Source organism: Peromyscus californicus, unplaced genomic scaffold (assembly GCF_007827085.1).
Source record: "Peromyscus californicus insignis strain IS unplaced genomic scaffold, ASM782708v3 Scaffold_4__1_contigs__length_199733344, whole genome shotgun sequence".
Lineage (NCBI taxonomy): Eukaryota > Metazoa > Chordata > Mammalia > Rodentia > Cricetidae > Peromyscus > Peromyscus californicus.
Window position 1 is genome coordinate 60,935,354 of NW_026294562.1, and position 24,686 is coordinate 60,960,039.

A 24,686-nucleotide genomic window follows, 5' to 3' on the forward strand; every position below is an offset into this window, starting at 1 on the left:
CTTTGTAAATGGAAGAGTAGAGCGGATGGAGGAGAGGGTCAGTCTTCCAAACTACAGAGGCACCAGCAACACAGTCAGCATGTGGCAGGGAAGAGAAGGGGTGTCTGTGTGTGTGTGTGTGTGTGGGTGTGTGTGTGTGTGGGTGTGTGTGGGGCGCAGTGGGGGTGGGGGTGGGGATATGAGAAGGACTGGAGAGGCAGGAGTGTAGACCAGTGGCCCGGGGCCTAAAGGAAGGACAGAATCCCAAGACAGCAGCCATTGCTAGGGAATCAGCCTTCCACGTGTAGAGGCCAGTACTTCCGTCCTTTTCAAAACGGCCATTCTTCAGGTCAGCCACGCCAATACTGAAGAAGCATTGTTGGCCAGGAAGCGCCATTTATTTAAGGTGGTTAAAGAACAAGTTTACCGCTGGGCAGTGGTGGCGCGCGCCTTTTATCCCAGCACTCGGGAGGCAGAGGCAGGCGGATCTCTGTGAGTTCGAGGCCAGCCTGGTCTACAGAGGGAGTTTCAGGACAGGCACCGAAACTACACAGAGAAACCCTGTCTCAAAAAACCAAAAAAAAAACAAACAAACAAACAAACAAACAAAAAACAAGTTTACCTTCTTCTTAGGCAATGCTAAGCCAAGGGTTAGACACTTAGATACACACACACACACACACACACACACACACACCAAAGGCATTCATATATAAGGAGAACTTCTGGTTTCCTGGGGAGGCAAGGCAGGGGAATGTGCCAGGGCCCCTCCAAGCCCTCACTCCACTCAGATCCCCCCCGCCCCTTCACTGCTCTCCAATATTCTGACTCTGCTAAACTTTTATGTAAACCAGGTTCCAAGGTCCCCACCCCCACCCCCTCCAAAAAATACATTTGAACGCTCCTGGTTTAGATGAACCGTGTGCACACACCAGCTGCGGCTGTGAACAAGTCACATGCTCTTCCCCCTTCAATAGCAATCTGATTATTCTTCTTAAATGCATTTCTAACCTTTAATTCCAGCACTGGGGAGGCAGAGGCAGGTGGGTCTCTGAGTTCGAGGCCAGCCTGGTCTACAGAGCGAGTTCCAGGACAGCCGGGGCTACCCAGAGAAACCCTGCTCGGAAAACCAACTAAACAAACCACAAATGCTTTTCTGTTAGGGGCCAGGAAGCTTGTCCTCCTCACATTTAATCCCAACCAGAATCATTTTCTTTTCCAATCTTTCATTCTTAAAGAGCAGGCAGACCTTGTCAGAGGCAGCGGAGTTAGTGAGAACCAGCCAGCCAGTTTGCTTACCTGCTGTCCCCAGCGTTGGCCACGTACAGCTTTCCCAAGAGGCAGACTACGATGAGCGCTGTGCAGCCACCGGATATGTTATAGGCACTCCTCTCCCGTTCTATCTGAAGGTCCTGGAGAAGACAGGAAAGTCAGTGCCACTGTGCAGGCCTTGGGACTAAAGGAAGCCTTCCTCCCGTCACCTGGTCCGACAATCTCCAAGTCTGGATGTGTTACCAGAAGGGACAGGCTATCCTCAGAACCTGCCCTCCCACCGCCCGAGGCAGTGGTTCTCAATCTTCCTAACGCTGCGTGCGCCCCTTTAATACAGTTCCTCATGCTGCGGTGACCCTCAGCCATGAAATGATTTCTTTGCTACTTCGTAACTGTACTTTTGCTGCTTTTATGATTGAAATGTAAATATCTGAGATGCAGGAGATCTGACAGGTGACCCCTGTGAAAGGGTCGTTTGACAGCCCCCCTCCCAGAGGGGGGGTGCTACCCACAGGTTGAGAACCACTGACCTAATTAATGGGCTTCTCTGGAGGACCTGACACAAACTACCAGACCACTGCAGACCAGAGACTGGAACCAAAGGACCACACGTGGACACACCAGGCAAATATGGGAAGAGGAAAATGGAAATCCCAGTTAACAGGCAGCACAGTTCACGGGAATCTAGTCTGTGTGTGAGTGCTTGTCATGTGGGACACAGAATAAGGCTAGGGATGCCAACTACCTGGACATAAACTATGTTTTTAGAGCGAAGCCTTGAATAAATAGTTCTTTTATAGCTGGATAAAAAGAGGCGACTTAGCCTGGTGGCGGTGGTGGCGTACGCCTTTAATCCCAGCACTTGGGAGGCAGAGGCAGGCGGATCTCTGTGAGTTCGAGGCCAGCCTGGGCTACAGAGCGAGACCCAGGACAGGCACCAAAACTACACAGAGAAACCTTGTTTGGAAAAACTGAGAGACAGAGAGAGAGAGAGAGAGAGAGAGAGAGAGAGAGAGAGAGAGAGAGAGAGAGAGAGACAGAGACAGAGACACAGAGAGACAGACAGAGAGACAGAGAGAGAGAGACAGGTGACTTAAAGATGAACTGTCTGCTATTCAACACAGATGTGTCCGAATGCATTTTCCACCTCTGTAGCCCCAGTTCACAATGGGCCCCAGTTCACAATGGGCCCCAGTTCACAATGGGCCACACTCCCAGTGCTGGAGCAGCCCACAGACACTTTCTCTACATGGGGTGTCGAGCTAAGCACCACACACGTGCAATCTCATTATGGCCTCACGACTGTCATCATTAACTATGTGGCTCGGATGCACAGAGGTGGGGCCACTGCCCAGATTTACCTGGATAACAAGTGGACTCTCCCTCATAGCGGTTCCCTTCCCAAACCCTGCATTACCTGCCCTGTAATGAAGCATCCTCAGAAAAATTAAAATCAGACCAACATTTCTGTTGACAGACAACATCAGAACAATTCTGTGTGACTGAAAGAACCAAATGATCTATGTCTTCGGGGAAACAAGAGTTGAGGGAGGTGTTCCTTCTACACTGGAAGTCATCCACCATTGAGGTGGAGCGAGGGAGAAGGTGGAGGTGGGGTGGGGGGAGTTCCAAGAGGGAGAAACAGGTGCTCTGGCTCTTCTGAGAGGTCCTGGGGACTTCTGTGACTCTTAGAATCGGGAATTGGAGTTAGCTGCTTCCTCTTGGCCTCCTCACAGAACAAGGGGGAATGTTTAGTCCTCCAGCACTGGACTATACCATGGCTACGCTCCTCCATTTACTTACTTGAATGCTGTATAAACCATTTTCTTAAGGGTGATTAAGAGTGTTAAATTAGAAGGTAGAGGTGGAGCTTAGTCACAGCCACAGGGTCCTTCCCACCGTTTGGAAAGTTCACAATTGAGAGCAGTGACTACTTTTATCCCTTTCAGATCCTCAACATCTGTATCAGGCCAAGCAAATACTGGTTAAGTGTCTGTTAAATGGACAAGTGGAGAAATACACTTAAAAAAAATGTCTGGATTTCCAAACATCTCAGCGATTGACCTGTGACAGGTACTATTCACAAATCCCATGTTTACCAGGGCAGATGGGCACTGAGACACCCGTGAGACCAGAACTCTTGCTGCAGCTAAATGCCAGTGGACAAGAGCCAAGGGTTATGATGTCCTGTGCCACAGATGACAGGAAGGTCAAGGTGAACAGTAGGAGGAACCTGGGAGCTGGGGGTGGGGAGGTGGTTCTTTCAAGGGAAGAGCAGAGTGAAAACATCAAGACACCCTGGTCTTTCTGTTTCATTTCTAGAATAAAAAGAATCCTTTGGTGGATAGATTTGTTAGGATTTTTTGACACACACAAAAAAACTAAAGAGGTTGACATAGGCACATTTTAGATACAATAAGTATATGCACATTTAATATATAGTAAATATATAACTTGGTATATCCAAGTCCACATCCAACATTATTGTTTTTAATATATTGAAAAGCACTGCTCTAGCTAGGGAAACTATACCTTCATAGTTGCGATCAGTATTTGTTTGAATATGTAAGTCTGAATGAAAGGCACTATTGATTAAAAACTCCTTAAGCATCCAAGTGTTTGCATGCTGCATAGGGACTGGAATGTGAGTGGTGTTTGACAGGCTTAAGTGAATTATTACTGCAATCCAAAAGCAGGGGGGACCCTATAGTACAAAGAGTCCATGTTAAAGAGCTTGGCATGGCAAAGAATTCCCTAGGGATTGAGGCAAATGATTTTATTCTGGATTGTAGGTATGGGCATTATTTATCATGGTTTCTAATGTAAGAATGTCTGATTTTAAAATTATTTAATCCTTGGGGTGATCAAGACAGTGTTGGACAATAAGACGATCTGTTACAGCACCAGGCTTCATATTTACTTTTAATGTTGGGGACCGTTCTGGTTAGTTTATTCAGCTCAGACCTTAATATAAATTAACGGTATGGTGAGCACGCTCTCTCTCATATACGCACACAATTTACTTACTTCGCTTCCTCCTTTTTTACATTTCAACTGTACATTTTTTTTTCTGCAGTTCCTTCTGGATAAGGTATGCTACTTTCTTATAAAAAAAAAAAGTGGACTCAAGTCTAACTATATTTTAATCCACGAAGCCCTGTTCCCACAGGTATGCTCTGACCACCCCACCCCCCACATCTGGGGGGGATACACATGTGCACACATGGTAATTTCAAGTGTGCTCTCCGCCAGCCCTATCACTGGGATTTGAAAGGCATATTTCTGCAGAATCCATCCCCCTGAAGAATTCACTGACATTAACACACACTCCTCTATTTCTTCTGAAACTGTGTGCAACTAGAACAGATTCTAAAAATAATTGCCTCATTTCCCTCCTCCCTAGAAGCCAAAATAGCACATTTATTTTTTTCCTACACACACCACCTACTCCTCTGTAAAAGATTCAGAAAATCTTTGTACTGAAAGGAACATTAAGGGACCATCTGTGTGGCTCTTTTACTATGAGATTAAACATGATAAATGCAGTCAATAAAGATATATTTACCATGGAATTAACTGCCTTTCCCCTTCAAAATCCTCAATCTTTCAAATTACCCTAAGCCATTTACACTTAAGTATATACATATAAAATCACAATGTCTAACTCTTTTTTTAAGCCCTTGAGTTTTAGGTTTTGTTTTTTTTTTTTCTCACAAGCCAATGTGATCATGAGAAAAGCTGTCGACTGCTGTGTGTTCTAAGCAAGAACGCAAGGACGACCTCTCCATTTTAGCTGCCAGTGAATTCCAAGACATACATCCAGAATAACTTACTGGTAGAATATCTACGTACTATCATTCCTTCCCAGTGTGGTCTAGCTGCTAACAGACCGTTGCATTGAGTCAGTGGTTGACCCGCTCAGTCCAGTGTCCTGCGGCCCCCTCAAAGGCGACATTCTACTGAGCAATACTCAGTTATTCTGTGTTGCAACTGCTTAAACAGCACATTCGGATGAGGCTCATCTCTGGATCCAAGAAAAGAGCCAATTCTCATGATACGGGGTTTTATTTGCCCCCGCCCCTGTTTTTTTTTTTTGGTTGTTGTTGTTGCAAGGAGTGGACACAGATGATACAGAGATATGTGTAAAGTAAGACTCCCTTGACGGGAAAGAATTTCAAGAAAAAAAAATTTATTACCCAGAAGGGTTGTCATTTGATTTGAAAGTCTCAGAGATGATGCAACTCCAGGCCCAGTCTTTGTTGCTCATCAGTTCCAGGTTGTGAAAAGAAAACACTATTGGTCAGCAAAAGAAAGCCACCAACCGGGCAGTTTTAATGTACCTGGCAGCTCCCCCTGGCTGGGTTATAATGTGGTTCTGAGCATACTGCTAATAGCGTCAGTCACAAATAATAAGATTCTGCCTGGCTTTCGTATCCGGGTCTCATCCTGGTTTATTCTGAGAACAAGGCCATCTGCCAGCCAGGCAAGGAGTTTCAGAAGGGAGTTTAAAAAAAAAAAAAAAAATTCAAAAACCAGAGCTGTCCAATACCGCCACCTGTTGACGGCAGGGGAATCCCAGGCTCATCCCTTCCTAAAGGAACTTCGTGTGGCAAAAAAACCAAACAACAACAACAACAAAAAAGACTAGACAAAAACCAAGCTTCAATAAAGACACTTAAGTTATAAACCTACCATGAATATGCTAATTGAAATTCTAGAATTCATAAATCAGCAATAAGCTTGGCATTCATTCTCAAGCTTTATGACGTCATGGTATGTTTTCCCCCCAACCAGTTGTCAGTAATAAGAAGATGGAGAGTTGTTTTTACAAGTTAAAATATTGCCAATTTCATGGCTGAGGAGCTGACTCAGTGGTTAAGAGCAGTGACTGCTCTTCCAGAGGACCAGGTTCAATTCCCGGCATCCACACAGTAGTTTTCAACCATCTGTAACTCCAGTTCCAAGGGTCATCTGACACCTTTTTTGGAGACTGCACACGTGGTGCATAGACATACATGCAGACAAAACACCCATACACACAAAAATAAAAATAAATAAACCTCAAAACCTAAATGCTGTTCTCTCCCTTACAAAAAGCTTCTAGGGCATTCTTCTCTGTGGCAAAGGACTTATACGCATCCTGTTACTGGGAAAATCGGGGCTCCCTTCTGGGTTCTCAGTCTCCTCAATAAAAGAGTTCAGAAACAGATTCAGAAGAAGGAAGCTCCAGGAAGATTTGTTTTTAGACTCTGAGAGAAAATCAACAGGGCAGGCAAGCTGTAAATCTTAGCAGATGATGATGAGGATGATGATGATGATGATGATGATGATGATGAGGAGGAGGAGGAGGAGGAGGAGGAGGAGGAGGAGGAGGAGGAAAATCCATGCTTTTTTGAGTGAGGGTCCAAGGCTGGCATGTTCAGCCATGAAGGCCAACAGCTGCATGGCAGGAGGGGAGGGGGACTTCGGAGAAGACCGAGGGAGCCCCGAGTGTCAGGGAAACACACTTAGGCTTGAGGGAGAAAGCAGATGGAAGAGTGGGTAGGCTGCATGGTGAAGCTCTGTAAGGCCTGGACTCGGGGAAGGGTTTTCATTCAGCACATCATTTAATTAAGTGGACAACCATTCCTTTCATCACCTTAGCACGTCCTCAGGTGAATCCTATCTCCCGTGAGGCAGGTGCTTGGTACCTCGAGCTAGGTTAATTAAGTCTTAGGGAAGGAGACAAGGAATGCAACGTTCTAATGTTCTGAGCAGATGAGAATGTCAACGTCTCCATGCAGGGCCAGAAGTGGATTCCACTCTTTTGGCTAAGAGGAAGGAGCTTAACAGACCTCAACAAACCTGCATCTTTTTTTATATGTTAAGTTAAAATAGTATGGGGGCTAATCTTGATTTTTCCCTTTCTAGGGTTATCATGGAAATGGCAGGTGAGGTCCAAAGTCAGCCATGAGGGAGCGTCCATCGTCAATAGCCTCTAAGCCCAGTAATACCTGCCCAGCTAGCTACCTAACAATACTGGAAGGAAGCAGTGAGGATTCTGAGATTCTCTTAGCTTCACCCTGAGTTCAGATCTTGTAGGCGGTAGGCTGACAGGCTCATCAATGCTGACTTGGTTTCTGATCCTTTGACGGTTACCCTGCTGATGGAATTAACTTCTTCTTTGAGTCTGAAGTGTTGTCCATTCAACCCGACCATTCTTTTTTGGGGAAAGGGTTGAAACTGGACCTCAGAACATTTATCTCATTCACACCTGTCATCTTGGGCCAGGAAACAACCTAGCCAGCAGACCTGAACCCATAAAACTGGAGATAAGAAAGCTGGTTTCAGGGCTGGAGAGACAGCTCTGACTGCTCTTCCAGAGGTTCAGAGTTCAATTCCCAGAAACCACATGGTGGCTCACAATCATTCATCATGAGATCTGGTGCCCTCTTCTGGCCTGCAGGCGTACATGCAGACAGGACACTGTATACATAATAAAGAAATAAATCTTTAAAAAAAATAAAGTTGGTTGCATTTAGAATCTCTAAGAAAAAAAAAAAATCCCAAAATTTTGCTTTGAGACAGAAACCGCCCCCAAAAAACCCGACTACCAGGAGAAGCAGGGAAGAAACAAGGATTTTATAGGAGGTGACAGTCATCTCCAGGCCATTATTTGAGGGTCCTGGCATCGGCTCTGTCTCTATACCATCAGTTCTGATGCTCATCCCAAGCAATCAGTGGCGAAGTTTCTGAGATTCTTCTAGGAGGCCAGAGTTTGTTTTCCACAGTGGAAACAGGAGCAACTGGCTACACGGCCTTCCCGGCAGGAAGTCAGATCCAAGATGGGATTCAACAAAGGAGTTGTAAGGCTAAACCTACCCCTGATAGTACGACATGCCAGTGGTTGGAGGTCCCCTTCCCCATCCATCTCACACTGCGCTGGCAACCTGAGCATCCAAGATGCAAAGACACCGTCCCAGAGGAGCACAGAGCACCTGCTAGAATTGCCGTCACCACCTCTTGTTCAGAGCATGCCTTCTTTTTCCTTCTGTTAGTCTATACTTTGTGAAAACGACCCATGTGCCCTAGCGACAGGTGCTCCCTGTTTTGGCCTGGGATTTCCAAATCTATGTTGGACTTCTGTCATCATTGTATTAGGTCCTTTGACATTCTTTAGAACATGAAAATAACTGAGATCTGCATGGCATGCTGCTACAGGAATTAATAGCCTTTAAAGACACTGTGGGATGGGCAGCATCCTTTCTCCCCCGGCAACAGTGGAAAGGGGGGTGGGGGGACACAACTTCCTTAGGCCTCCTGAGAGCTCTTGTTGGATCTGCTCCAAGGGCAGAACATTCCACACTACTGTCTACTCCCTCAGGAGCAAATCCAGCGGGGCCTGTCAATCATCTGGCCAGGAGACGAAACCCAGGAAATCCAAGTCACATGCTAAGGTGATGGGAAGAATAATTGTCCCCCTAATTAGATAATGAGCTCCTGCATGTCTCAGGGCTTACAGAGCTTCCACGGTGGAGCACGGCTCGGTCTGCCTGCTCTCCTGAGCTCTACTCAAACCTCCCACCCCTCCCCGCCCACTCTGTTTGTATTTTACTTGTTGAATGCCTGACTTTTTCTATTTTTATTCTATGTTCTACTCGCTTTCACACCCGACAAAGAGTTCTCAGCAAATATTTAGTGACGTATCTATTTACACACACACACACACACACACACACACACACACACACACACACGCACGCACAAACGCACACACAACTGTTTCCACAGGGAACTTCGGGCAGTGAACTGCCTAATGTGAAAAACTTGAAAAGACAAACCTTGGGCTCCTTCTTAGGTATTTATCGGAATAAGCTTCCCATTTCAAGGGCTGCTGCAGCAGCTGCTGCTAGGGAGGCCTTCAGCAATGTGACACTGCCCTCCAGTGGGTGGAGTTGAGAAGACAGTAGTTCCAGGCAAAAGATGGTCTGTAGCCCCAGCCGCCACAGATGGTAACGAGAATCCCAAGGTGTCGTCCCCCCCACACCGAGTCCCCATTTTCTGACTCCTTCTCCATTGCAGGGAGAAGTCACTGCCAAACTGTCGCCTCTGTTAAACGTTCCCGAGTTCTGTGCACCACTGCTGCCCAGTCGTCCTCACCAACACCTGAGCGTCTACACCAGCCAGAGGGATGGATAGTCTTCTTATCCTAAGTCTCTGCAGGAGTCAACTTTTCTACCTCGACTCCCGGCTTTCCCCCTAAATCACCTTTTTCAGAAGGGGGTGCATTTTAAACTTCGCACTAGTCAAAGGGCAAGTACACATGTTCAGAGATGAAACCAAACCGAGAAGGGATGAGCTGGAGTCACAAATTGGAGGTATTAAAGTCTTTGGAACCCACAACACTTGCCTCAGTAAAAGGTGGAGTCAGAGGTGAGAGGCGGTCACATGGGATACAGCATCCATGGCAGTCCTGCCAGGCAGAGACAGCCAGGATCCAGGCCAACATGCAGGATGCTGAATTCCTTGACCAGACCCCACTCAGATAGCTAGCAGAGCATAAAGGAATCCAGGCCCTGGAAAAAACAAGCCACGTGGCCCTCTTTCCTTCCCTCAGTTGCCCTCCAGGCTCCTTTTTTTTTTTTTAAGACAGGAATTTATTGTGTAGTCTGGGCTAGCCTGGAACTTGATACATAAACCAGGCTGGCTTCAAACTCATAGAGATCCACCTGCCTCTGCCTCCAAGCGCTGGGCTTTAACTGGGCATGCCACATCAGCCTGTGCCTGTTTTTAAAGGAAGGGTACTGCAGAGTACTTTGATGGACACGGTTTCCCCAACACCTGGTCTTTGTACATGTGTAGAACAGATGGTGGCCGCGCTCACATTCCAATTAAGTTGAACCGTACTAGCTGGTGTCAACAGGAGTCTCATGAAACAGCAGGGATAAGACGCGGCGGGCGTCCTGTGTTCGCCCTCTCCCGTGGTCTTAATTTCTGCTTGGCAATCACTCCAGAAACTGTATCTGGCTGTGACCTTTTTAATAAGCCTGTGGTAGAAGAGATGAGCATTCGTGCAGGAGGCGGCAGGAAGACCCCGCCCACTTCAGGGACATCCTTCCTAGCAAGAACGCTTTTGGACTGAGCTACCCCAGTTGTCCAGGATACATACCATTTCCTTGAAGGCGCTCTCCAGGGCCCCAATGACCAAACACTCATGCGGGATCTTCTTTTCGGTGAAGAAGCGCGTGGGTGGTGTACTGGGGGACCCGGGGGCCCCCACACCTCCACGGAGTGACGCTGCACGGGTTAGGGTCCTGCCATGGGCCGGCGTGCTCTCGGGCTCCTCCCCGAGGCAGGTCGGGGGAAGGATGGCGGAGTTCTTCAGGATCTCCACGATGTCCTGCAGCTGCTGTGTGATATGGTGCTGCAGTAGCCGGGATGCCACCACGGCGGCCCCCGAGCCCGCATGGCCGTCGAACAGGGACCAGTAGTGGCAGGAGATGCCCTCGGACTCCTGGGGAGAGAGGGGGACAGGAGAGAAGTGAGGACCTGGGTCGTAGCCTCTGCCGGGCCACGTTCTTCCAGTTGGATGTCTATCTTTGGTCTGAAAATAATGGAATCAAACACAGGGCCCTCTCAAGTGAGTCACTGCTGTTCCCAACACCCATGGGATGAAGTGGTCCCAGCCTCCCCACCTCGGGCAGGAGGTCTAATCATCAGCCACTAACTAGGTCACCACTTGGAGGAAAGGATGTAACTCTAATTAGGTGCCTAGAGTTTGTGATACAATTCCATATAAAAAGTGGAATCTATAGAAGGAGTCTGGCTTTAACATTTAATTGCTCACTTCCCGGAAATTACAGTCCCAGACTAGGCTTGGCCTTGGCATCTAGAGAAAGCCCTTTCCTAAAGTAGTGAGTAGAAGTGTTCTCCTCTATCAGTGCCTTTACCCCGAGACAACTCTCCCTTTTCCCTTTTCTACATCCTGAGTTCTTAAGACATGCTTCTCCACTAACCCGGAAGCCTAGTCCAGTCCACACAATATGCAACCACTAACAATGTGTTTTCTCTATATCCGTCCCCCTGCCTCAGTTTCCCAACTATGTGCAGCCTGTACTCCTTCCTCTATCATGGACTCAGTCATGCCAGGGGCTACTGTGTGTGTGTGTGTGTGTGTATGTGGGTGTGAGTGAACTCACACATGGAGCTAAATGTGGAGGCTGGAGATTGACACAGGGTGTCTTCTCTTAATGCCCATCTTAACTTTTTTCAAAAGACTGATTTTTAATCAACCAGAGTGTGTGTCTGTTGTGTGTGTGAGCGTGGTTGTGCAAATGTCAGCAGCATCAGATCCTCTCTCACTGCGCCCGAAGGCTGCAGAAACCCGGAGCTCACTTTTTAGCTACCCCGGCTGAGCCGAAGACCCTGTCTCCACGTCCCTCCAGTGCTGGGGTCACACGCCCATGAAGGCACACCCAGCTGTTATGTGAGTGCTGGTGATCTGAAAACAGGCGTTCATGCTTGCACAACCAACACTTGGACCCACCCAGCCACCTTGCTGCCAATGTTCTGAGTTCTTTAAGACGAGCAGTTTTAGAAACCATGCCACTAAATCATACATGCAAGCTAGGTATGGCAGTGGACAGCGGCAGTTCCAGCACTTGGAATGCCGAGATGAATGGGTAGGTGAGTTGAGACCTTGTCTTCAAACATCCCTAGAACACACAAGCATAAGATGCATACGATAGACACTACAGTAGACAGCAGTAATACAAGATTGGTCATAAAAGTATCAGGCATGCTGGGCGGTGTAGTGGGCAGCCATTCCAGCTTTGACCTGGAAGTTCCAACCCCCACTGAGGCTTCGGTAACTGTCATGCCTACAAGGCGGGGCCGAGAGAGGACCCTGAAGACCTGAGATCCAGATGCGCGACGGCTCTCTTGGTTCCTGGATCCTGGACGCTGGAGGTAGACCAAGCAAAATTCTCCAGAGAACACCGCTGGACTGCGCTACGCCTTTCCCAGACCCTGTAATCTATCCCTTCACTTGTGAGTTACCCCACAAAATAAACCTCCCTTTTAACTGCGTGGAGTGGCCTTAATAATTTCACCAATATGGCAGTGGTGGCTCATGCCTTTTTATCCCAGCAGTGGGGAGGCAGAGGCAGGGAGATCTCTGTGAGTAGAGGCCAACTTGGTCAACAGAGCAAGTTCCAGGACAGCCCAAGGCTCTTACACAGAGATAGCCTGGTATTTTATTAATCCAGTGTGAAATCACTCAACTCAATAGGAGGCCAGTGGTACAGGAAGAGGTTCTTGGTGCTGTGAGGCTCGGGCTGAGAGCTTCGGCGAAGTTCGTGTATAAGAAAGGGAGGGGAACACACTAGACAATAACAACAACGGCAGTGCAGAGACCCATGGCCGGAAGGCACACAAGCAAGAGGAAACCATGCCACAGTCATGTGACCCAGTGGGGGCATGGGAAAGGAAAGGAAGGCGAGCCATGTGACGGCTTGGAATGGCAGTAAGGTCACCCAGTCCTTACAGTCTACTCAAAGTGTTTTGGCCTTCAAGCCCAAGAGTCACAAAAGGACGTTCATGGAGATGGTGCCACTCAAGCTATATCGCGAAAGACTGAGAGAGAAGCTTTTGAAAGTGATGAGGGTTCCTGCTAGGTATCTGTGCCCTAACAAGAATTCAAATTCAGACAGGAACACATACACTAAAAGCACTGGAGAGCAGAAGTATAGTCGGAAGTCGAACTCAGAACCGAGGGCAGTGGAAAGGAAAATGCCTTAAGGGTTAGAGGTTTAGATGCTAACACTACCTCCACACACCTTATCTGGGTGGGGGAATGGCACCCAGTTCAGCCACGACTGGGTCAGGCAACGGCGTGGCAGTCAAAAGTGTGTAGCTTATTGCCATGATTTCCTGATACACATTGAAGGTGACATTAACTTCGTCGGGGAGGAGTGAAGGGAACTATAAGCAATGTATGCTGAGTGGCAGCTATGTACATTGTACAAAGCACACACGCAGAGGCGGCCGCCGTCACTACTATCACAACACGATCTTGGTGAGTCACTGACACCTTTAGTTCTCGGCCAAACCGGGGGTCCATCCTGGAGGACCGCCGCCGTGCCTCAGTTGACTCTCCATGTTCTGGAGTGCAGAAACAGATCAGTGTGGCTGGGGAAAGTGGGGGGAAACTTGGCTTTAAAGAGAGAACACATATGATGAGGACCTAGGGGTGACAGGGCCTGCCAGCCTGGGCACGGGGAGTACCGAGTGGTCAGCGATTAGGGAACTGGGAAGACTGCCCATCCAGTCTAGATATCTAGATATCTCCTCTATCTTCCCCTTACTGGTGACTGGGCCAGTGATACGATCCTTACATATCCGCTCCCAGACGGTCTTGCGGCCTGTGGCCATATGGCTTCTCCTCCCCCATTCTTCCTACTTCTTGCCTAGGTCCTAGAATCTGGAAGCAGAGGTAGCCCTTTGCAAGCAAGCAAGCAAGGCTGAAACCTATAGGCGCAGGATGATGGGGCAAGAAGTCAGGAGAGCCTGGGCTCTGGTCGCCTTGCTAGGGAAGCCACAAGCCCTGTACCCTTCTGCCTTTGGGCTTCTTGTTAGGCGGGTTTCATGACATTTGGGCAGCCATGGTTGTCAGCTTCTGTGACAAGAGCTGAGGTCATGGAAAAGACAGGGTGATGTGTTTATATAGTAGTCTGGAACCTACGGCAGGTATAACAGGGAAAGAAAAATACAAAATAAGCCAGGTGCAGGCACCCAAAAGAATGTTAAGTAGGTAGTAAGCTGTGACAAGCTGAACCCAGGCCAGGCTTCTCAATTCTCAAGTTAGGGCCACCTATGAATAGAATTCAGAGCGTCCATGAACCTCTATTTTTCCACAAACCTCCCAAGTTTAGAATTTCTTGTCAGGGCTACAGGGCAATAATGTCCTCAGCAGAACCTTTTCCCCTTGTCCAAAGAACAATAACACTGCCCTTCCAAATACCCTGGATAACTTCTTACCTTACTGCTACTTTGAAGCGACAGATGTAACCAAATTCACACTCAAGTTCTCATTTTTTGTTACATGCATGAAAGGCATAATGTCACATCACAGATACAGTTAGATTTTTTAGAATTGCTTTGACACAATTAATTCCCTTGATATGTCTATGTACTTCCACTTTTTTTTTTCTCTTAAAGAGTTACGTGTGTGCGCGCGCGCAGGTGCACAGATACCACAGTGTGTACATGGAGGCCCGAGGACAATTTTGGGGAGTTGGTTCTCTCCTCCTACCTTGTTGGGCCAGGGTCTCCCTTGTTTTTGCTGCCTTGTGTGACTGAGTTTGTGTGATGGCCTGTGAACTTCCGAGCGATTTTTCCCATCTTGCCACGAGGGTACTGGGATGACAGATGTGCACCGCTGTATCGGGCTTTTTACAGGCGATGGACCTCAGGCCGTCAGGCTTGAATGACAACAAGCACATCTACTTGCTGAGCTATCTTGCCAGCCCTATTTGGTTATCAATTCATTGCATTTGAAAACATAATCTTGGGCTGGAGAGATGGCTCAGTGGTTAAGAGCATTACCGCTTCTCCAGCACCCACAACAGGTAGCTCCTGCGCCACAGGCTCTGACGCCCTCTTCTGGATTCTATGGGTACTTGCACTCACACGTGCACATCCCCACCTGTGACATATATACATCACCAACACCATCATAATTGAAACAAACAAAACAAGAAAAATCCCAACATAATGCTGCGGAGTCTGGGCTAAGTGTCACAGGGCTGCACAAAAAGTTGCAGAGTCCTTCCAGCTGTGCTAAGAGAAAGCACATGGGGAATGTGCCTGCTCAGGGGCAGCAGCCACACTACCCTATGTGGACTGTCTGTGACTAAAAGGAGCCTTTTCCTTTATGAAAGAGGAAGACAGACACCAACCAGGTATTTGATCGGCCACTAGACACCAATAGAGAGACCTAAGCCACCTGCCGGCCATCACCATGGTCTCCAAGAGGGGGAGGTCAGGTCCTTCTATTGGTCTGGATAGCCCTTCCCCAGGGCACAGCAGCCTTCTCTATTGACAGCCTCATAACCAGGAGGGAAGGGCAGAACAAAAGGGATTTTGTTCATTCATCTCACACCTCAAAGGGCCCAGGGCCACTGATGCACAACTCACAAATCCTTCTGCATCCATTTTTTTTTTTCTCAAAGGAGACTTGGGAAAGAAGATTTTTGTGTAAGACCCTTCACACTGAGAAGGCCACCAGGACAACACCAATCTCACTCATGACCTGGAGCTGACTTACTCTGACTATTGTTACTCAGACCTTTTCTCATTCAGCTCTGAGGCTAGGTGTGTTGCAGCTGTATTTGAGGTCTCAAGATCTCAAAGGGACTCCATGGACCCCAAAGCCACATGGCCATCATAGAACCACACTGTCGTCCATGATCCATATGAAGCACACTCATACACACTTCCTGTGACTCTCCCCTCTCGGCGTCTGTATAAAAAAAAGGCACAAAAACCCTTGCCCACCCACAAAAGTACACTGAACTGTTGGAAATCACAGAACTTCAAAGCCACGGGTCTCATTCCTATTTGGCTGCTCTGCTTGTCTTGGCCTGTACCCTGCTGGTGGCCCTGTGTCCTGCTACTGAACCAGCAAATTGATGGTCTAATGCAAGTGGACAGACAGCTGTGCTCTCTGCCCGCTGAGCTCACCCATGGATAAGAAGGAGACGGAGTGGATGCCACAGCTCCGGGCAGCATCCTTTGTCCCTGCTGCCCCCCCCCCCCCCCCCCCCCCCCCCCCCCCCCGATCACCAGTAAAGGTACTGTCTATTTCAGGGGGAGGAGCACCTGCCTCCTCAGCTTGGCCCTGGGCTCTATGCACCAGCTTTCAGTTCTACAGTAAACAAATGTGGCCTCAAGTTTCACATTACTTAACAGCTCAGTGATGACTTTGTCATGGGTGTGAGCATTCCAATCTGCCACGGTGGATCAAAAAGTTGCTGTGGCTGTAGACTGCCCAGAATTCATGAGGCCTAATACTGCTATAAAATAAATCCCAATACAGCTATAAAAATAAATAAAAAATCAGGTAAAATATTCATGCCATTTCAAGTGAAAAATTTAGAATGAGATAAAACAAAACAAATTATATCTCTTTGATATGCTATATGATATAGAAGGGCCATAGGCTGTGGGCCAAGACAAATCTAGGGTCTGGAATTTACTGGTGTATAATCTTGGGTAAATTTTTCTTCCTTCCTTCCTTCCTTCCTTCCTTCCTTCCTTCCTTCCTTCCTTCCTTCCTTTCTTCCTTCCTTCCTCCCTCCCTCTCTCCCTTCCTTCCTTCCTTTTTATTTCTTTTTCATTCTTTCTGAGACAGCATTTAACTTTTAGCTCTGGCTATCCTGAAACTCACTATATAGATCAGGCTAGCCTCAAACTCACAGAGATCCTCCCATATTGTTGTTCGGGGTTTTTGCTCTTTTGGGGAGCCTGACACCCAGCTCCCAAATAAATCATACATGGAAGCTTTTATCACTTATGAATGCCCAGCCTTAGCTTGGCTTAGTTTTTAGCCATCCCATCCACCTTTAGCCTCTGGGCTTTTCCTGTTCTCTAACTTCTGTAAATCTTACTCACTCTATGGCTTGCTGTGTAGCTGGCCCCTGGGTCCTCCTCCTTCTCTGGCTTCTAGCTCTCTTTACTCCAGTTTTCTCTCTCTCTCTCTCTCTATATATATATATATATATATTCTCCCTGCCTGCCAGCCCTGCCTATCCTTTCTCCTGCCTCGCTATTGGTCAGCTCTTTATTAGACCATCAGGTGTTTTAGACAGGCACAGCAACACAGCTTCACAGAGTTAAACAAATGCAACATAAACAGAAGTAGCACACCTTAAAATAATATTCTGCGACTCCCGCTTCTGCCCCTGGAGTGCTGGGATTAAAGGCAGGAGCCACCATGCCCAGCTGGGCAAATTTCTTAATTTCTCTCAGCATCCTCCTCCTTACACAAAATGCAAAGGGTAAAGAAACGAAAAGGTAAAACCAAGGCATGGATAGCAAGGATTTAAGACATGCCACAGAGTTTTCTCTCCAGTGCGTCAGGTTCTGCACTGGACATTCAGCCAAGAGCTGAGAACAAGATTTGCCAAGTTCTGATGTTCACAGTCTGGAAGAGGATCACGTAACAGAGATGAGTTTTAGAGAGGAGCCGCCCTGTGCCGCTGGAGTAGACAACATGGAAAATGTGTGGACCACCCAGGGTGCGATGAGGAAAGATAGACAGCTATTGGTGATGGACCCTGATGACTGTGACTAGACATATCCTTAACATGTTATAATAAAACAATTCACCCAAAGAAAAAGAGTTGTACCGTGTGGTGACAGAAACAATAAATGTCAGCACCGTGTCCATCACACAGAGGAAACAGTACATCTGAGCTGGGGGTGACCACCCCTATCAGTACTCACTGTCCAGGGGGACACTGAGCAGCAGGGAGGCCCAGCTGCACTTTGCTGTACCTTCTGTCACAGTTGGATGGTCCTCTCACCCCACTTCCGTTCTTCCTCAGTCACTTCCCCTTGGGGAAGCCTCAGTTCAGAAGGTATCGTTGGAGCCCCTATGAACCTCACTAAGGCTAACCATAAAGTGGTCACTGTTACCTCATTTTTATCAGTGTTCAACCCGGGGCACAGGCAGTTCCGGCAATGCTGCTGGAGTGCCGAAAGGGTAGGACTGGACCCAGTTCTTCAAATTTCCCATCGTCACAAACTCTGTGTGACCTCCCGAATTTCCATTAGTTGGTTATCCTTTGAAGGTCAGCATGGGCTTGCCCTATTTCAAGTTGCTTCTGAAAGGCCGCCAGGAGCGGAGCCGCGGGCAGCGCAGGCCGGGCCGCATCCCCGTCCCCGCGCCAGCCGCCCGCGCCCGCCATGCGCGCCCCTCAGCGTCGTAGCGCGGTGGGCAGAGACCGCAGGCTCCCAGCCCGGGCCCGCCGTGTCCTCGAGCCCGATCGGCGCCGCTGCCCGGCGCCAGCGCCCGGTGCCGCCGCCGGCGAGGGTGGTGCGGGCCGTCACCCGGGAGCCCGGGGCCCTGCGGGATGGAGCAGGCCAGGACTAGGGGACCCTGCCGGGTGGAGCAGGCCGAGAACCGGGGACCCTGCGTGATGGAACAGGCCAAGAGCCGGGGACCCTCCAGGCGATAAGAGCCAAGTCAGCAGGCGTGTCGAGCTCGGGGAAAAACCACGAGCTGTCCTGAGTGTAAACCTGGCCTCATATGAGTCGTCCAATCAGAACCCTGTAAACCATGCTTCTTGCTTCTGTACCCGCCCTTCCACTGCCCGACCCTATAAAAACCCTCCACTCAGCCGGGCGGTGGTGGCGCACGCCTTTAATCCCAGCGCTCGGGAGGCAGAGCCAGGCGGATCTCTGTGAGTTCGAGGCCAGCCTGGGCTACAGAGCGAGATCCAGGAAAGGCGCAAAGCTACACAGAGAAACCCTGTCTCGAAAAACCAAAAAAAAAAAAAAAACAAGAAAAAAAACCCTCCACTCCAGCCCGCGGCGCGCCAGTCTCTTCAGCCTCTGGAGGGACTGTGTCGCCCCGGGTACCCGTGTTCCTGAATAAAGCCTCTTGCTGTTTGCATCTGACTTATGGTTTCGGTGTGATCTCTGGGCGAGGGTCTCTCCAGAGGGAAGACTACCTGCGGGGGTCTTTCACTTCCCGTTTAGTAGCAATGCGTCCTGGACTGTCACCTGATGGTCAGTGGCTTGGCAGTGGCCCTGCATCACTTTCTTGGTAGCATGTGAAAATGTCACTGTTACTAGTACGGATATTTCACACCTGAAAGACCAGACCCTCCCGATTTACAGGGACATGCTCTTGAGCGTCGGTCTGTCTTAATGTTATATTTTAACACATGCCTACCTTGCTTTTGTTCACGATAGGCAGAGGTTGGTCAAATTCACTTTACCAAGCAAAACAGAATGAAGCCCTTTCCTGACATATACTGTAGAATTTGGTAAAAATTGCTTAGGAATAAAAAAGAAATTAAGTACATTTAAATAAAATTAAAATTAAAACATTTAAGTTACATACCGAATTATTTCATTTAAGAACAACAATCTGTCTTATGTGTAATTATGTGCACACACAACCACACCTATCCTCCGAGGAAGGGGCTGGGGTTCAGCTCAATGGCAATGCACTGGTCTGCCATGGATGAGGGGGCCTAGTCTTCAAGTCTCAGTACCACGCAAACAAAAATTAAAGGAATACATCTATCACCCAATAATGGAACATTCCAGAAGGTGACAAATGGGAGTTCTAAAAACAACAAAAAAATTTTTAAATTATTTTCTTTCCTCTATTCATCTGTAGAGTTAGAACTTAATTTTTTTTTTTTTAAGCTTGAAGGTGTCCTTGGTTCTTTTAATAAAAATGAAACCACTCTGAACGAAGTTTATCCACCGAACAGGAAGCTGGAGTAATTTCACAGAAGCAGACTGTAAACTCTGCTTGGGTCACGGCACAGTGGAAGCTATCCTGAGATCCCTCATCATGTGCTCTGCCACCCTGGTGAATCCCCAGACAGGGAAATCCAGTGAGAACCGTGGGGAGCCAAAGGAGGTGCCCACCTCCGTGCGGTGCTGGCAAAGAAAGGGAGGGGGTGGGGGTGGGGCCTCAGGAATAATTGCAAACAGTTCCTGTGCCGCTGCCTGCCTGCAGAAACACTGACTCGTGAGGCAGGAAGCACATGAAAACCCAGGGTGAGCTTCGACTGTTTACACAGCTTAGAGAAAGAGAAGCTGTGTCTTTTCACTAAAAGTTCTAAAAGTTCATACACTCATCCCTCTTCTCCCCACAGGATGCCCTCCTTAGGGAGCACACAAGGGGAGTCAGGGCAACTAGTCAGCCTGGGAAAGAAACACTTGAAATCCTCTCCTATTTTCAAGTAAAAAGAATTCAAGTGCTTCTACTTCCCAGAGACTGGCACTGGCGCCCTCATGTGGCACGGAGTGGGACACCCCTGTGGCTCAAACTTGGGTACCGTGTGATTGATTACTGGGCTCCTGTGTGGTGGACGACATTAGCAAAATTTAAACTAAATTCTCCCTCACAGAGTTAGAGATTTTTGTACAAGGAACTGCAAGCAATCACAAGAAAACACAAGCAATCCAGAACATGCCCACATGGCCCTGTTCCTCGTAACGATACTCTAAGCACGTCTGAGAACAAATCGTATGTGGCTCAGGAGAACGGAAACACTCCAGACAGCTGGAACATGGATGTGTCCTCGCTGCTGTTACTGATGAGTTCTTCTCCGACACATCAGCTAACAATAACACGAAGTCTTTGCTCTTCACAAGACTGTGGGTCGCTCTACAAAACCCACTCAGGACAGTGCTTGACATACAACTAACAATACCTAACAGTTGGTTGTCATGGCTTTAAAATATTGCCGTTGACAATGAAAAATTTATTAATTTTTACGATTGGAAAATAAATATATTCTATATGAATACACAATAGTCTGATTACATGTCCATAAGTTTTTTAAAAAATACATTGAGAATACATTCCAGAAATATTGTTTTTTTTTTTTTAACAGACGGTGGAGTGACTACTGATCTGGAAATAGCTGTCCTGAGGAAAGTGTCATCTCTTTGGATGCCAGTACTCTGCACATTTGATATTTGTTTACTGTGGGATGGTCTGTATGTCAAATGTGTTGCTGATTGGTCAATAAATAAATCACTGATTGGCCCGTGGCCAGGCAGGAAGTATAGGCGGGACAAGGAGGAGAATAGAGCGGGGGAAGTGGAAGGCTGAGTGAGAGAGACATTGCCAGCCACCATCAGGACAAGGAAGATGTAAAGTACCGGTAAGCCACAAGCCACGTGGCAAGGTATAGATTAATAGAAATGGATTAATTTAAGCTGTAGAACAGTTAGCAAGAAGCCTGTCACGGCCATACAGTTTGTAACCAATATAAGTCTCTATGTTTACTTGGTCGGGTTTGAGCGGCTTGGGACTGGCGGGTGAGAGAGATTTGTCCTGACTGTGGGCCAGGCAGGAAAACTCTAGCAACAAATGGCGCCCAACGTGGGGCAAGAGTTTCCACCTAAAAACTAAAAAAAAAAAAAAGATTCTAAAACGGAGCTAAAAACAGCTTCCTAATTGTCTCTCTCAAATGAGCGGCAGCTGCTGGTTTGAGCTACTGGCGGGTTCCTAGCGTGCGCGCTCGACCTGCGGTATGGCGGGAATGAGGCCTCTGCAAATGGCACATTAAGCTGCTTGATGGATTTAGCCTTTGCTAGTACAAAACAAAAAAAAAAAGAGGTTTCTGGGCTACATGCTGCTTGGATAAAAGCATAGACCCACGATGGCTCCCAGAGCTGGCGGTAAGCATACCGACGCCATGTTGGAAAGCTGAAATGGGCGGAGCCAGCAGCCACAGCACCAGTGCCGTTTCAGGCTTAAAAGGCTACAGTTCAAAGCAATAGGCTCAAGCTAATATAAAAAAAATAAGCCACGTAAAGATGGCTACAACACAAAGAATCTGGATTATGTTCTCTTTGATATTAGTAACTAAAGAAAAACATTTGATTACAAAAGCTGTTGAGTTATGCCAAAATGTATATTTTAAAGGTACCTTGACTTCAAAATTTGGATATAAGGATATGTTGCTTTGGAAAGGAGATTCTGCTTTTGTTTCCACAGAAAGCCAGAGGCTATGGATTTGTTCCAGATTAAGACACATCAGGTTTGACCAGCCAAGACCCCCTGAAAGGTCTCCGATGACACCATGGCCCAGATGACCCAACATCCAGAACCGTTTCAAGGCAACTGGCTCAGATGATACACCCTCATGGACTACTCCATAATCCTAAAATATTCTTTGTGTCCCCATAAGATACAGCGCCCCCCTCCAACAGGAAGTAGTAAGAGAAGCTACGCCCAAATTCCCAAATATACCAAGCTGACTTTGGAGATATGTAAAGGTTAAAACCTTCCTTTTTAAGAAAAGAAAAGGGGAAGTACTGTGGGATGGTCTGTATGTCAAATGTGTTGCTGATTGGTCAATAAATAAATCACTGATTGGCCCGTGGCCAGGCAGGAAGTATAGGCGGGACAAGGAGGAGAATAGAGTGGGGAAGTGGAAGGCTGAGTGAGAGAGACATTGCCAGCCGCCATCAGGACAAGGAAGATGTAAAGTACCGGTAAGCCACAAGCCACGTGGCAAGGTATAGATTAATAGAAATGGATTAATTTAAGCTGTAAGAACAGTTAGCAAGAAGCCTGCCACGGCCATACAGTTTGTAACCAATATAAGTCTCTGTGTTTACTTGGTCAGGTTTGAGCGGCTGTGGGACTGGCGGGTTTGTTTTTTTCTCCCTGCCTTGTAACTGATTCAGTATTTCTGGGACGAGGCCATGCCAGCAGCCTGGAAGGAGTATCTCGAATGTGCAGATCTGCAGTCCCACTTGGAACGACATTCCAGTTGCTTTTACTAACAGCTCCTCAGGAGCCCGGAGGACAGTTCCCTTTCTCTGTTCGCAGGGGGACACGCGGAGACTGCATTCTCCCAGACGCCCGCTCTGTCTGGTTTGACATCTGTAATGTGTCCAGCCAGGTTTCAAAATCCCAGCGCCAGCACAACAATGCAGAGCCCAGGGCGGCTCCAGCAGCCCTTCCATCCCTGGGGCTTTCAACCTCACAGTAACACACTGAGTGAGACGTGGGCAGAGGTGAGGGCAATTGAGTAACACCATGCAAGTCCATCTCAGGCCCACATTCTCTGGTGTCCACTGACACCTTTGACATGTTCACTTTTTACTATACCTTCTTGTAAAAAGAAAGTTATTTAGCTATCTTTCCTTTGTTGTGGGAAATAATCTCTATATATTTTTTATATCTCAGCGAGGATGCTGTTTGTCATGAGATAGTGAGAAAAAGCTTCCATTTAAGTATTCTACAGCTTCCTGCCGTTATAAGATTTATCATGGGGAGTAAGGGGGGGGGGGCTGCTGAGGAACTCAGTCTGAATGAGTTCTCAGCCACTACATGCCCCTCACCTCGGACCTGGTCTCCACTGGCACGGTCCCCTCACAGTGACTGACATTGATCCTCTAACACCTGCTGGTCAAGTCATCCCTCCTCATGACTGCCCAGAGACTTCTTTGTCTCTAGAACTAATAGGTAAAGAGTTGGAAAAGAAACTACTGCCCTCCTGCTTCAAGGAAAAGAAAAAAAAATCTAAGCAGATAAAACAGAACGTTTACATTTTCTTGACATGCGCAGAACGAGAGGAAGAAGCCAACAGTGACTTAAAGGCCATTCCCACTGTTTTCTAAGCTCCACCTCCACAGGGAGCACACTGCCTTGAGCACCAAGAACTGCCAAAGAGCTGGAGCTGTGGGACCAGAAGACTTTTATCGGAATGCCCCGTGGCTGGAAGAGCTCTTGCCGCGAGTGGATGGAAGCAATGGTAACCTGCGGGGAAGCGTTAACAGCCCCGTGTTCTGTTCCATTTCCCTCTCCCCTCCTCGGATTATGCTCCTGCATGCCTGGAATTCCCACTGCTGCCCAGTCCTGGGCTGAGAAAGATAATCGGCTCTCTCTCTTCCCTGCTGATGAACTCTGCCCAGATGCTGACACAGCCATCTCCTGTTATTGTAATTAGACACTGAACCAACAGACACTGAAACCACAGACTTTGATGAACTTTCCCCAAATTAAACAACAGAAGGGTGCTCTTAAGGAAATGACCTTAGAGTGCACGGGTCCCCAAGGGGAGTCTCAAGCTCAAAACAATCCCCAATTCAAACAAGGAGTAGTGTGTGTGTGTGTGTGTGTGTGTGTGTGTGTGTGTGTGTGTGTGTGAGAGAGAGAGAGAGAGAGAGAGAGAGAGAGAGAGAGAGAGAGAGAGAGAGAGAGAGAGAGAGAGATCAATTGATCTAGTGCTGGCCACAATATCCAGAAAAATTTCAAGAGTTACAATAAAGACATGCTTTTTTCTTTTTTTTTTTTGTTAAATTTCTTTTTTTGGAGACAGATTCTCACGATGTAGCCCTGACTGGCCTGAAACCTGCTCCGTAGACCAGGCTGACCTCAAAAATCACAAAGATCCAGCTGTTTTGCCTCCAAATGCAGAGAACGTACCACCATGTCCAGCATGGCATGTACTTCTTCACAGTCAGGTTTTAAGATGTTCACATGGGTAACTTCTTCCTTCTTTGGAAGGCAATCTGGTGGGATCACTCATTTTTTTTTTTTAATCTCATTCCTGGGATTAGACACTTGGGAGCTGCCAAACAAAAGCCCTTGGGAAGTCTAGGTTGATACACACTGGTGCTCTCCATGATAAGTAAGAGCTCTCTGAAACCTTTCAAATCACAGTAAAGAAAACCCAGTAATACTG

At 47.7% G+C, this 24,686-nt stretch overlaps 1 protein-coding gene across 1 annotated transcript in view; it reads right to left on the reverse strand.

Moving 5' to 3' along the window:
• Positions 1 to 1,259: 1,259 nt before the first annotated feature.
• Positions 1,260 to 24,686, reverse strand: part of LOC128094132 (protein phosphatase 1H) — a 139,572-nt gene continuing 116,145 nt past the window's right edge. Inside the window, exons 3-4 of the mRNA XM_052712253.1 lie at positions 10,400 to 10,744; positions 1,260 to 1,391 (exon numbers count right to left, since the gene is read on the reverse strand). Of these exons, the coding sequence (XP_052568213.1) occupies positions 1,275 to 1,391; positions 10,400 to 10,744 (462 nt within the window). The 3' untranslated portion in view covers positions 1,260 to 1,274. The remainder of the gene's footprint in view (positions 1,392 to 10,399; positions 10,745 to 24,686) is intronic.